This window comes from Adiantum capillus-veneris, chromosome 3, assembly GCF_014529385.1.
Source record: "Adiantum capillus-veneris isolate H3 chromosome 3, ASM1452938v2, whole genome shotgun sequence".
Classification (NCBI taxonomy): Eukaryota; Viridiplantae; Streptophyta; class Polypodiopsida; order Polypodiales; family Pteridaceae; genus Adiantum; species Adiantum capillus-veneris.
Genome location: NC_140933.1, coordinates 44,903,066 through 44,917,257, shown reverse-complemented (window position 1 = coordinate 44,917,257; position 14,192 = coordinate 44,903,066). Strand labels below are relative to the sequence as shown.

Genomic DNA, 14,192 nt, shown 5'->3' with positions numbered 1-14,192 from the left:
CCAATCCTGGATTGTCATGGCAGCCTTGAAAGCTGAAGTAGTGTTCAAACTTCTGAAGTGCCAAATTACCCTATAAAGATTTTGAAAATGATTGGTTTTTGGATTTTCTTCCAAGTAGGTGCAATGTGCATAGCCGTTGAAGTTATCATTTGAATTGACTTATAGTATCACCCTCAATTTTGGTTGCGGCAGCCTCCCCACTTCTTGGTTCATCTTAGTTTTTCCTTCTCCAAAATCCCATGCTAGGGCTTTCACCTGAGCCCTCTCTTTCCAGATGAGGTAAGAGAGTCGGAGGTCCTGATCAATAGTAAAATTAGGGACATGAGTGCTAGGAGGGGGGTACTGTCATGAATATCATCCTTTAAAATAATCCATCATCGAGAAGAGAGATTTGAATGGGTGCCTTGAGATGCACACGTGCTCCAAGATCGTGGACGTACTTGTCCCTCTCCTACAAATATGCATTCAAGAGAGCTACCACTTTGACAAAGAAGAACCTGCATCCCAAATAGCCCAATCAGTTATGTGATCTCTCGACTCTGACCCAGCTGTCTACCCTTAGTGTCAGCAGTGACATAGAAGTTTCAGATCCCATCTTGGAACTCCTCACAAGGCCACGAGATCAAAGGCCGTCTCAGGAACTCCTCACAAGTCTGTGGCAGACGTCTGGGGATCACTCTTTCTCCCCTGGCCTTGATGCTAATTGTCTCTTTGTCTTTTACTACTGTCTGACATGGTGGTGACCTCTTGAAGCATGCAAGTAGGCAGTTCGAGGTATTCTTTCAGCCATCAAAAGGAGGATGGGTACAGCGTGTTTCAGCAGGAAATAATTATGCCCCTGTCTTTCTCAGTTTTTATAGAGGAGGATGGTTTGGTTAGGTGCTCTACAGAGGGGGACAGGAAGAGTGCTATTTTTTCAGCGTTGGAGGGCCATTGTATGTGGATTTCAGCAACAAGGGATATAAAGTGGTTAGCTGTGTTGTTCAGTTTGGAAAGAGGAATATTTGGCCGGCTTTGTTGCACTGGATGCCACAATGAACACTGTTGAGATGTACAAGGGGGTGGGGTCCCTATATAGGGACTCCCAGAAATTCCCTATTCTCATCCCAACAAATAGATAACCCCACAATTCTAAAAGAGGGAAAACAAGGAAAAAGCCTAAAAACAGGCATGTGGGTGGAATCCAGTGATATTGGGTAGTAGGAAAAATACCCCCGATCTGGGGCCACCGAGATGTAACCAATATGACACTGCCAGCTGTACAGGGCGAGCAAATCAATGGCGGGAACATGCCAATAATGAGCAGACTACCTCACATAGGCCGGGCACAGCCACAAGACAATCCTCACTCCGGATGATCAACCCTGGGAGATAGTGGGGCACTAGCAGCTCTGCAAGGACCGGCTGGAGAGGTGACACACTTTAACAAACACCTCTCAGCTCTTCGTTCGGGAGAGCACCAACGAAGGTGCTAGAAGAAGAGGCTATTGTGTCATGCTTACGAGAAGACATCAAGGCATAGTGAGCTTGTAACTGCTCTTTATCAGCTTTGCTACAACATTGTAACCGTAGTGTGTTGTGAGCAGTGCCTTTCTTGCAACCATTGGAACCAAGTACATCAATCTTGAATCTCGAAGGGTCTTCCATAACCATTGAGGTGCCTTCACCGTCACATTTAAAGATCTTCGTGCTGACACAGCCTCAGAGAATTTGCCACTCGATTGATTGTGAAAGAGCCACCACCTTCAAGGAGGACAACAAACCAAAAAACAAGAAAAACACAACAAACACAAATTCAAGGAAAACAAAAAGAAAACCAGCAAGAAGGGGTGGCTGAGGTCAACATCTGGCACGGCAATAGGGGTGTGGCAATGGATGTCAATAATGTCATATGGTTGGCTTCTGCACCTCAAAGCAAGCAAATGCCTAAGGGCCTGAAAAGGAGGCAAAACACAAAATCCACCGATGGTCGGACGAATTTATCTTGGGAGGTGCATGAAAGCTAGCCCATACACAGGCTTTTTTGTATATATTTTTGATTAATTTACAAGAGGGAGACCTCAAAGTGAGGAAAACCCATCAGAAAGATCAGATACAAAGGGAAGAACATAGAAATGTTTCGTAATGTGAAGGCTCTAAGAGAAAACATAGGAGAGCTGTAGGATATTCGTGGATATGTCCCCAACATCGAGGGAAAAGTGTAAGGATTGCCTAAGCGAAATACGAAGGAAAGGGATCCGCATCATGCTGATGGAACATGCAAAAATTGCGCTGGTGCCACAAAGACCATAGAGACCAAAATCTGACCCATGTGAAGAAGACCGCAAATCGTTGAAGGGAAGTTGGGAGGATGCCAAAAGCCCAGAACCGTTTGGGGAAAACTGCCGAGGGAAAGCGGAGGCCCATACTGGCTGATATGCCATGCCCACACACACCATACATGCATGCACACACATACACACGCGTGCGTGTAAGAGCAATGAAAAAAACAACGTACAAAAAACAAAACGCGAAAGAACGTGGAATGCAAAAAAGAACAAAAAACAGAAATGGGACTCATAAGAAGAAAGAGGCTCTCGTTCACTCTTGCGCTTGTGGCTGATCCCTCAACCTGACTTCACGGGTTTAAACTCTGAGCACGTGCCACAACTAGCCAGTAGCCATGTTTTATTTCATCTCGGATGACGCATGATGGAATCTTACTGTGGTCCCATTGCGATTAGCTAAACTTTCAACGATGGTCGAATCATCTCTCTCTCTCTCTCTCTCTCTCTCTCTCTATATCTCTCTCTCTCTATATCTCTCTCTGTAGCAGCGTTTCTGTGCTAGCCTCGTTTCTGTGTGTCCCCCCTGGGTGAGGGCGGCCCTGTGGGGGGCGTTAACACACAAGCCATGCCCCCATGCCCAGCTTGACTCTGCTGCGACCTCCTACTGCAACCTTCGACCTGCTACTACGACTCTGCTGCGACGTCCTGCTGCGACCTCCTGCTGCTTGCTCATCAGCACACCAAGGTCTCTGGTTCAAGAGACTCTCTCTCTTCCCATCTCTCTCAGCTCGTCGAAAAGCTCCCTTCTCTGCTTTCTCGCCTACACAGCTTGGATTAATGCTACTTCAAAAAATTAAACCCAAGTAAGCCCTCCATCTCACGCAGCTTCAACAGAAATCCCCTTTTGTAGCTCGATGTCGTCCTTTGGTACCCCTATTGCGCACAAGAGCTTTTTTGCGGTGGCAGCGGCACCAAGGAAGGACCCCGTCGCCCGCCAGGAAGCATGAATCACAGTCCTCGAGGCTCATACTCAAGAACTCCTCGAGGAGAATGAGAGACTCAAAGAACGTTTACGGAAGCTTGAAGATGCGAAGGAAGTAGAGAGCCAAGCTCTTCTTGAAAAAGCACATGCAGTCGAAGCCTCACTCATTGAAACTGTCATGGCAGCGCAGGAAGAATCACATGAAGCAACACATAAGAAGATTGACACCAAGATACAGGCGGCCCTACAAGAATGCCGGCTACAAGAATCTCTTGGCCTCAAGGTCATGATTGAGGGGCTACATTCACCGTGTTAAAACCACGGAGGACACCCTTGAGGAAGCAATCACCAAGCTCAATGACATTCTTCAACCTGTCTACATCAAGCCCGAAGTTGTTGCTTGGATCAACGATACATGTAGACATGTGCCATCCGAGCATTGCATACTCACTTTCAAGGACAAAGATGAGTGTATGAAGCTGCTATGTCAATCTCGACTTATCAAGGGAAAAAGCTTTGGATTGTTGAAGAATTGACCATGAATCAACTCAAGAGTAAAGCGAGCAAGCTCAAGAAGATGCATGAAGCACATAAGCAAGGCAAATGGGCAGTCTACCGAGGTGGCAAAGCGATCATTCAGGAGTTTCGAAATCCCAAACCGGCTCTCCCCTCAACTGACCCTTTTAGGTTTTGTTCTCCCTTTTCCCCTACTCTACCCTCTTGATGGACCCTCGGTCCCTAATTGATATGTATCATCCAGACTGAGAAGAAATTGTTGTAATGTTGTGCTTTTTGGTCCCATGGGTCATATATGACCTCTGTGGACGATAATTCAATCTCTCTCTCTCTCTCTCTCTCTCTCTCTCTCTCTCTCTCTCTCAGTGGGAGTTGCTTGACACCTAAAAATGTCCCAATTTTTTGTTTATTTTCCCTTAAGTTGTGATTTTTATCATTGTGAATGTTCATGCAGGTGGACTTATATGGGTCATACAATGGAATCCAATCCAACACGCCGTAAATTCTGCCCTCTTAGCTCTTATATACAGTGACTACCTTTATACAAGCAAATCCACACTGGACTGTTCAGGAGAGTCATATTCGCCAGAGGATCTTCGTAGCTTTTCTATATCTCAGGTGCGTAACACCTGTGAGATAAATTTGTAGGTGCTTGTAAGAAGCTCTGTATCATCAGCAGGGCACGGGAGAGTATCAATGACAAAGAGGCTTATTTTCTCTTTCAACTGCCTCTTACTATCTGGTCTTACAAGTTTTATATGCTAAACCAGGCAAATTATTTATTGGGAAAGAACCCTGCTGGGATCAGCTACCTTGTTGGCTATGGCTCGAACTTTCCACAAAAAATCCATCATCGAGCTGCATCAATACCTTCAGATTCAAAAAAATATGGGTGCAAAGATGGATTTGTGTGGCTTTCAGCATCTGATGCAAATCCACACATTGCAGAAGGTGCATTAGTGGGTGGGCCTTTTCAAAATGACAGCTTTGTTGACAGCCGCAACAACACTATGCAGAATGAACCAACCACATACAACACAGCAGCTTTGGTTGGATTGATGGCTGGCTTGACATCGAGTACGCAAGTAACTCTCTCCTCATGGGCATGAAGGTCATGGGGGTAACCAGTTTGCTATTGTGAGATGAGTTGGTCCAACGATATGAGATGTTGATATATCTTGATGAGGCATTTGAACTTTATGCTTTCCATCATATCTATGATGAAGCAACCCCGATGGCTTTGGCGATTATGTCAAATTTTGTTTCTATTCTTTGTAGTGATGTGGCTACAGGCACGTCCTGCCTCAAACAGACCGACATGGATATGGTTGGATCATTTATTTGTTTACTACTGCGCCATGGTATCTATGTATGGTGTCTGAAATGGCTATTTGTGTGGCATCTACTTCATGGTCTGGAGCTAACCAGCTGCATAGTGGTGGCACCTTGCTTCAAGACTTGCCTACCAGGGTTTATGTTTTATGCACCAATGTGGAATTGTAATGTGACATCATGGGGCAAGTGGACTTGAAAGACCCATCTTTTCTTCTTATTACACATTCAATCGCCTTCTCTCAAAAGTTTTCCTCGTCTTATCATTTGTGAGAAGAAATTCCTATGCCAAACCAAGCAAAATGTTATCTAGTGGGAAAATTGCTATGGGCAATTGTCAAACATACTCTAAGTGATCCATCTGTTAGTGAAAGCGCGCAAATCTACACCAGCTCTAGAAATTATGATCAGCTCTATATACGTCAAGTATGTCCACTCGAAGATGAGTGTGACACATCCACACATGCATGGGAAGTTCTTTAGAAAAACTTTGGAGCAAAGAGGAGGAAATGTTTAGGTATAGCAACTTAGTGGCCATGGTTGAAAAGAGAGAGAGAGAGAGAGAGAGAGAGAGAGAGAGAGAGAGAGGGAAAACCCCTGATCTACAAGATATCATAAATTCACTTCAAACTAAGGAGAAGAAACAAAAGAGGGAGACCCAATCTACTTCAAGGGGAGGAGCTCACATAGCTGCTTCACCGGCATTAGACTCGACCAAGTTTCACATGTGCTAAGGTAGGACATGTATCCAAAGGTTATTACCACATAAAAAACTCATTGTAGAAAGAAGGAATAACCTCTAGCAAGATATTTCTCCAAAGACAGATCGAGGAGTAGCAATAACAACAAAAATAACAAAGCTAAGAAGATGACAAAGCCACGAGTTCAACAGTCAACAGTCACTTTGTCTACTATGATTAAGATTCTTACATTTTGTCAACAGTCACTTTGTCTACTATGATTAAGATTCTTACATTTCGTAAAGAAAAACATTATGATGTACCTTTCTCTTTTGCATTGCATCTTGTCTGAGATAGCCTAGGAGAGCTTGGTCTCTACCACAATGTTTGTTGAATGGACGTGCCTAGAATCCATGTATATGATATGAGTACATCTTGTTAGCATAAATCCTAAGGAGGGTTATTGTGAGAAATGGGGTTTAAACTATAGTCCTAAGCCTTTCTCTTGTATGATATGATTAACCCCATGAGATGATTTTTCTATGATGTGATTACTTCATCTGTAATGTTCATTAATCAACCCATTTGAAGCCCCTCAACTTTGTCCATCTTGACAAGCTCAAAGCAAACACCACCAAGGGTAACCTTTGCGCATGCAGAGCAGTCATGATGAACCACAAGCTCTTGCTCAAATAAATTTTCTTCAAGTGGAATTGAAAAATGGAAGGAGGATATATGCCTTTAAGAAAGCAGGGAAGGAACAGTGGAAGCAAGAAAAAGAGGAGTGAAAGACTCAGGAGGACAAGAGGAGGAGGTGATGAGAGAGGAGCTTGATCTCCTCAATGGGGAGGTAGACCGGTCCTCAAGAGAAGGAGAAATGATCAAAGCCGACATACACACCCTGGAAGAGCTCACCAAAGTGATTACCGCTAGCATAGAGAACTTAAGAGTCACGCCAAGAAGGATGGATGGGTGAAGGTTGTGAAGACAAAGATGTACAAAAGATTCACAAAAAGAGAAATTGCAAAAGTTAAAAATATTTAGGCAAAAGCAACACAAATTTAGAGATGCTACATGTGATTCCAAGGTCCAACACAATCTGCAAAAGCATATGGTGCAAAAGCTGATACCAAGCATCTCCTTACTTTACAAGGGTAGTTCGAAGACCATTGAAAAATTTGGCTTGCCAATCAACCCAAAGCCAAATTTAACAAGATCAAAGTTGCAAGGAGACCTTAGCATGAATAGATGATCTTGGGGGGTCACTATATGTAAATCCTATGTATCGCGTGCGTTCAAAGACTATTTATAAAATCCCTTAGCTTTGAATTTTTCACCAATAAAAGAGACTCTTTTCCTATTCAATGTGTAATTTTTTTTTCAATTTATTTTTCAAAACCAATAGTATGTGAAAAAATACAAAGAAAAAACTTCTATTGTTGAACCCATCTGATAGGCAATTTTTTATCGTAGTGAACCGCCCCCCCCCCCCCCCCCCCCCCCCCCCCAACCCCCAAAAAAAAGAAAAAAGTAGATGATATGGATTCATGAAGGAAACAAGGGTATAGATTCCAAAAGCTTTTTAACCATAACAAAGACTACTTACTTGTGTGCCAGTGGATTTCCTAATCAACGACGGGCACCCAAGAAGCAACTCCATACCACAACAAGAAGGTTAAAGTCACCTTCAACTTGATTGACCCAAAAATTAAAGTCAACAAAATCTACACAAAGTTTAGCATTAGCATTCTTCCTCACCAAGCATTGAGTTGCAACTCCATTACTCCAAGATTTACACCATTGTAAAAGCTCTTTGCAATAAAGTCAAATTTTAAAGGTAAAAAAAAAGAACCTTTGATGTAGTTAACAGTCGTGCAGCTGAGCCAACAAATGAGTGAAGCGTTAGTCCCAAAGCTTCAAGTGAAATAAAGCTAAAGATCGTAGCGAATTGGTTATGCTCAAGTTGGAAGACTCAGCGCTTTCCTCAACTGGCATATATGCTCGGGATGTAACATTTGATGTGTTCTAATGTTTGATTAGAAATTATTATTCTTATTTGATAATACAAAGGAGGCTATAGAAGATGGTGAGAATGTAATGTATTGAGAATTTGATGAAGATTAGGTAGTTCATTGTAGTCTAGTCTCTAGGAAATTTGACCAAATAGTGGAACAATAGTGTCATGTCACAAGTGGGAAACTAGAGGTTTAAATAGTGAAGCTACATTAGGTGTAGTAGTAGAGAGCATTTTAAAAATGTTCAAAATCTTTTCTTCATGATGATATTTTTAATTTATGAGTCTCTAAATAACTTCAATACCGATTTGCCATTTAGTAGAGAATCCCATATTAGTTGATATGGTGTGTTGCTTGATGGGCTATAAGAAGGGTAGGGAGGATGTAGTGTGACACCAACACTCAACACTCCCATCCATATCTCATGCTTGTATATGCCACGTCACCTCAATCTCCTTAGTTGGTGGAAATAAGTTTTACTCTTGAAACCATTCTCCCAGGCACCTATGGAGAAATGTTTAGCTAAATCTACAAACTCTAACGAGCATCAAGTCTACAAAGCTTGGAAAACCACAAATCTAGCTTGGATAGCTTATGTCCAAGGTGAGCATGAAGGGAGAGCATGCTATATCATTGTGGAGGGCATATAGTATCATTGCATTAGGAAGTGAATGGGGTATAGGAGGGCCTCTTTATTTGAAGGATTAAGGAAATGCTCAATGCTTAAGCGAAGTTTGACAAAGCCTGAAAGAGTTGGCAAAAAGGCCTATGTTGGGCATTAAAAAAAAGCAATTTCTATACTTTTCTTTCAGAAATTGACTATTTTCACCAAAAAGGGAGGTTAGTAACTGAATTTTATACTATATATTTTTGAATTTTAAAATACCTTTTTCTTGCCTCTCTCTCTCTCTCTCTCTCTCTCTCTCTCACACACACACACACACACACACACACACACACACACACACACACACACACACACACACACACACACACACACACACATTAAAATTACTCTCTCTCTCTCTCTCTCTCTCTCTCTCTCTCTCTCTCTCTCGCTTTGAGGTCATTAAAGGAAGAACTTTTCAGCCCCCCTCTCAGAAAAGCGTATTTTCACATTTTCTCACTGTATTCTCTCTTTAAAATATGAGCCAACTCTCTCTCTCTCTCTCTCTCTCTCTCTCTCTCTCTCTCTCTCTCTCTCTCTCTCGTCACTTTCCTCTCCCAATTATTCAAGGGACATTCTTTGCTGCCTACTTATCACAAAAAGTGGAGATCCTCCAAGGTTGTAGATATGCTTACTCTCTCCCACTCTCTCTTCCGTTACTCTCTCTCTCTCTCTCTCTCTCTCTCTCTCTCTCTCTCTCTCTCTCTCTCTCTCTCTCTCTCTCATGCTTCTCTATCTCCAACTCCAACCGAGAGCAATGGGATACTCCATTATATCTGTGTGCAACAACATTTTTCTCTCTAACACACTCATAAGAAACTATTTGAATTCAAAGGAGATTAACTAGCATTCCCTCCCTTTCTTCCCTCCATAAAATCATTTAAATTTCATATCTTTGAGTACTCTCTATTTCTTCTCTCCATAGCCAACATTCTCTTCTTGTAGCTATCACCATTGAACCTTCTCTCTCTAATTTTCTAGATCAAGCTAACTCCAAATTTCATTGAATCCCCTTCTATTTCAACACATTACTAATTGGCCAAAACGGTAATATCGTCTAAATGCTCATTTGGAGTAGGAGTATGCCATTGTGCATCTTGGCACATCCAATCTCAGTGCTGGAGATCAGCTATGGATGATTGGGTGCAAAGCAATCAACTTATGGATTGATGGTCTTATTTATCCGAGCGATCCTCTAAACAATGCATCAACATTTTTTTGGAATGTCACTGAACTATTACGTTTTGTAAATGATGAAATAGATGACCTATTTGGCTATTGTAGGGGATTGCATTCAACTTTCTTCAATGAAATGAAAGCAACACTTTGATACATAATCTTTCTTGCAAGAGAAGTATGTGAAGGATATTTAGCAAGTCAGAGAGGAATCCAATGAGAAGACCAAGCAGCTCAACAATGAAACGGGGACACTCAAACAGAAATTAAAGCAACAAAAAAAAGGAGCAAGAGCATTAGTTGGACAATTACGTTTAACTACAACACACTACACATACCCCCTTGGCTTCCACATTCACAAACTCAAGGGAGGAGTGATGTCTATGCTATCTTCAGGTGGTGAGCTCAAAAGAAATGTATCCATTAAACTGAGTAAGGGCAAGAATGCATGCTTTCAATTTGCTACATTCTTTGCAAGCTACTATAACTTTATTTCAATCTGCAATAATTTGACTCAAATGATGATGGGAATTGATTTCGATGCTGAAGCGATTGGATGTACTCTTCTACAATATATCATCAAGCCAAAGGAGTTGTTGGAGCTATTGGATGATCCATCCAATGTTAGCATCATTAAAGTTTTGCGCCAAAAGTATTTTAATGAATTGAAGAATATTTTGTTCCTCATGAGATGATGGAGGTATCTAATAGTGTAGGAATAAGTTTCAAGGCTTAGAAAGCCTTGCACAAGATTGCCATGCTAGGACACAAGGCAAAGGGAATGTTTAGGTTGTTTCCAATACTTTATAGAGTGAGTGTTACAAAGAAATGCACCAATAATGATGTTGCAAGCTTGTTAGGCGGATTTCATTATGTGAAGGATGTCATGCCCTTGGAAGACATCAAATCCTTCCGCTACTACAACGAGTCCAACAATGCGCATATTGACTTGTTGAAGCTCCACGAGTCAATGATCAAGTTTTATGTGGTGACACAAGAAGAGTGTGATGGTAAGGTTATCTTTGTTATGAAGCTTGATGAGTGGCAGGTTGTCAAAGGTCAACGGCTCTAAAGGGTAAGCATTACATTGGTGAACATGAACTTGGTGGGCGTCAATGTTGAGCTAAATGCTAATGAGAAAGGAAACACATGTTTTGAGGTTTTGTTAGAGAAGAATATTTGGTGGCAGGCAGCTTTTCATCTCCCACATGAGACACACGAGTCCTTGAAATTGTTAGAATTAGGGTTGTAGGAAAACACACACAGCTTGGAGAAGACGAAGGAAGCTCAAGGCACACAACAGAGAGTGTATTACTTAGTGTGCAGTGGAAAGATAGATAGCCCTAGAATGATGGACGTATATACAATGCACGGGGGAGAAAACCTCCTAGTGAGGGAAAAAATGCCCCGGTGGTCCTAAGTGTGTTCACACACATCACTACCATATGTTTATGATAACAAATCCCCCTGCGAGTGATGCGGTGAACGAGAGCTGGCACATAGAGTAAAGGGAAGCTCCATGTCCTGAGGACATGGTCAGTCTACAAAGGGGAGTGAGCCCAAAGCTTTGCGGAAAGATTCGAACTTCTCACAAGACAATGCCTTTGTGGAAAGATCTGCAAGGTTGTCCTGTGTTGGCTCATAAGCCAAGCTGATCTCGCCTGATGAGAACCTCTCCTTGACATAGTGGTAATGCATCTCAATGTGCTTTGTGCGAGCATGAAAAACTGGGTTTCTCGCAATTTCCAATGCGCTCTGACTGTGAGTGTAGATAGTGTTGGCAATGTCCTGTCCAACACCCAAATCAGCCATAATGCGTCTGAGCCATACACACTCAACGTAGCTCTGAAGACTGCCTTGTACTCAGCCTCACAACTAGAAGTGACCACAATAGGTTGCTTCTTGATCAACCATGATATACATGAACCGCCAAGCATGAAACAAAAACCACTTGTGGACACACGCGTGTCAAAACAACCAATCCAATGTGAGTCCGAAAAAGCATGTATGTTTGGCGGAAATGATCGCCACTTGGGATAAAACAAGCCAAGATATAAAGTGCTACTCAAGTAGCAAAAAACCCTCTTAACAACCTGCCAATGCTTAGACCTTGGGCTATCCATAAATCTGCTAACTTGTGAGATTGCAAACTGAATATCCGGCCTCGTGTTGCATACAAAAATGAGGCATCCAATAGCAGTTTGGTAAAGAGTGACATCCGCATGATCACCAGCATCATGAAGACTCAATTTCAAACGTGTTTCCATGGGAGTGACAATAGGTTTGGAATCCTCAAATCCAAACCTACATATCAATGTCTCTATGTAACTTTTTTGACACAAGGCAATACCACCATCACACTGCTTAAATTGTATACACAACTAATGATGCAACAGCCCCAGTTCTTTCACCTTGAAAGTAGCATTCAAATAAGCCTTAAATTCAACAATATTTTTGTCATTTGGTCCAGTGATCAACAAATCATCTACATAGAGAACCACAATGAGACGTACATCACCCTCACGCTTTACATACAATGTGCTTTCTGTTGGATTATTACAAAAGCCTCGTTTGACTAGAGGTTTGAACAAATGAGTGTCAAATTTCTCATACCAAGCACGAGGAGATTGCTTCAACCTATACAAATATTTCTTACATCTACACACTTTATCCTCTCATCCTTTCTGAAAAAAACCGAGAGGCTGCGTTACATAAACTTGCTCAAATATGTCACCATTCAAGAAAGCAGTAACAATGTCTGAACATCTCAACCAAAATGAGTTGCCAATGCACATAGAAAATGCACGGTAGTCATACGACAAGTGGGAGCTACCTTTCTGTTGTGCATAACCTTTTGCAACAAGTCGAGCCTTATAGGGATCAATCTCACCATTACATCACTGTTGTCTTTGTTTTCCATGGGCTTGAAATTCCATTTAGCCGCTCGTTGGAAATTGACGCATGAAGAAACCATGGTGTGGTGGATTACTTTGGTGATAGAACCAGGCCCTTGAGAGTTGACGTACTCGGCCATCTCTTCAGGTAATCCTGCATAAAATTGTTACTTTTGCGGCGAAGTCTATCTTTTGAAAGACAATAGCCTTGAAATGTAAATCCCAAAACTTGTCCACATATTTGTGAATAGCTCAAGGGAGAGAAGCTTCAAACTTTGCCATTCGGTAAGCACTTTGTCCTTTTCATCACTTGCAAGGAATTGCTTCATGATGGTAACTCATAGAGTTTTCCATGTCTTTGGGGCTTCATCATTGTCACAAAGGCTAGCCCACCATTGACAAGCCGGTTTTTGGAAGTGCATAGCTACATGGTGTAGCTTGGAGGACTCTGTGAAGTGCTCGTCTCCAAAGGCCGCATGAAATTGCTGGATGAAGGTCAATACTTTGTCGGTAGCACCAAAGATGCCATCATAGGTGAGAAATGAGATACTCTTTCCTCCCTCTTTGAACTTCTTAAGCTTTTGGGACCTTCGACATGCAGGGTAAGATTTGCGATGTCCTCCCCTCTTGTATTCTCTACGAGAATAGCCATAATTTTTGTCAGAAGAGGAGGAAGGTGAAAAAGAAGGAGAAGAGGGTGACCTCTTTCTTGCCCTTTCCTTCCTTTGTTTCCTCTCTTCCCTTTCAAAGCGACAAGGAGAAGGACTATGGGTTGACCATTTCCTCTTGGGAGGAGTTCGCGACCGTCTAGACCACCGTCTTTGTGGAGCCACATCGTCAGAGGAACTTTGGGATTCATTACTTTCTTGTTCTTTGGATTCCTTCTCTTGTATGCGAGAGAGTCTTCTTTTGAGGGTCTCATCAAGAGGCCTCCTAATCTCTCTCTCCTCTTGGAGAGGAAGGGAAATCCCATAAGCGCGAAGTTGTTGAGTAACTTTGGCTTGCAAAGCAAGGTTGCCCATAGCTTGCTGCAACCTAGTAACAAGATAATTGACAAATATGGGGGCATAATCATTAGCACCTTCATGTGCAAAATCAAATTTATCAATGTTCATTCTACTCTCTTGGTTATTGTCAGCCATGCTAATTATACTTATGTATATATTACTTTGTGCTTTGGTACCCTCAAAAACCTTAGTCACTGCTCTTCTTTAGGTCCTTTGAAAAAATCAGCACTTAAGCATCTACACCCATGGCTCAAATGGATTAATTATAGAGAGTAGTGGAATCGGTTTAATATTGCAGAATTGCCGAGGGATAGCTCCTTTCAGACTTCTTATGGCTCAATAATGGTAAAGCCGTAGGCAAGTCTAAAAAGACCCCATTATTAAGAACAAAGCTCCCGAGGTGTGCACCATATCCCACATATGGGTTCAACAAAACCGATAATAGATCCTAGTCCCACTTACCCTAATATAATAAACAAAATCAACCATTAGTAGGCTACTTAAGAACCTCTCTTCTTAAGCAAGAAAAGAGAAACCAAATGCTCTGATACCAATGTAATGGAAATGGCCTAGGAACTTTGAGAATAACGGAATTAAGAGAATTAAAAAAAGCATTTTTATGAGACTACTTTGAAAACATAGAGGGTGGACTTAAT

General features: G+C 42.0%; 1 protein-coding gene across 1 annotated transcript in view; it reads left to right on the top strand.

Annotated features, from left to right (window-relative positions):
- The window catches only part of LOC147460839 (endoglucanase 24-like), a 64,037-nt gene extending 58,867 nt beyond the window's left edge, over window positions 1-5,170 (top strand). Inside the window, exons 5-6 of the mRNA XM_086508529.1 lie at window positions 4,220-4,383; window positions 4,536-5,170. Coding sequence (XP_086364655.1) covers window positions 4,220-4,383; window positions 4,536-4,874 — 503 coding nt within the window. The 3' untranslated portion in view covers window positions 4,875-5,170. The remainder of the gene's footprint in view (window positions 1-4,219; window positions 4,384-4,535) is intronic.
- Window positions 5,171-14,192: the final 9,022 nt, after the last annotated feature.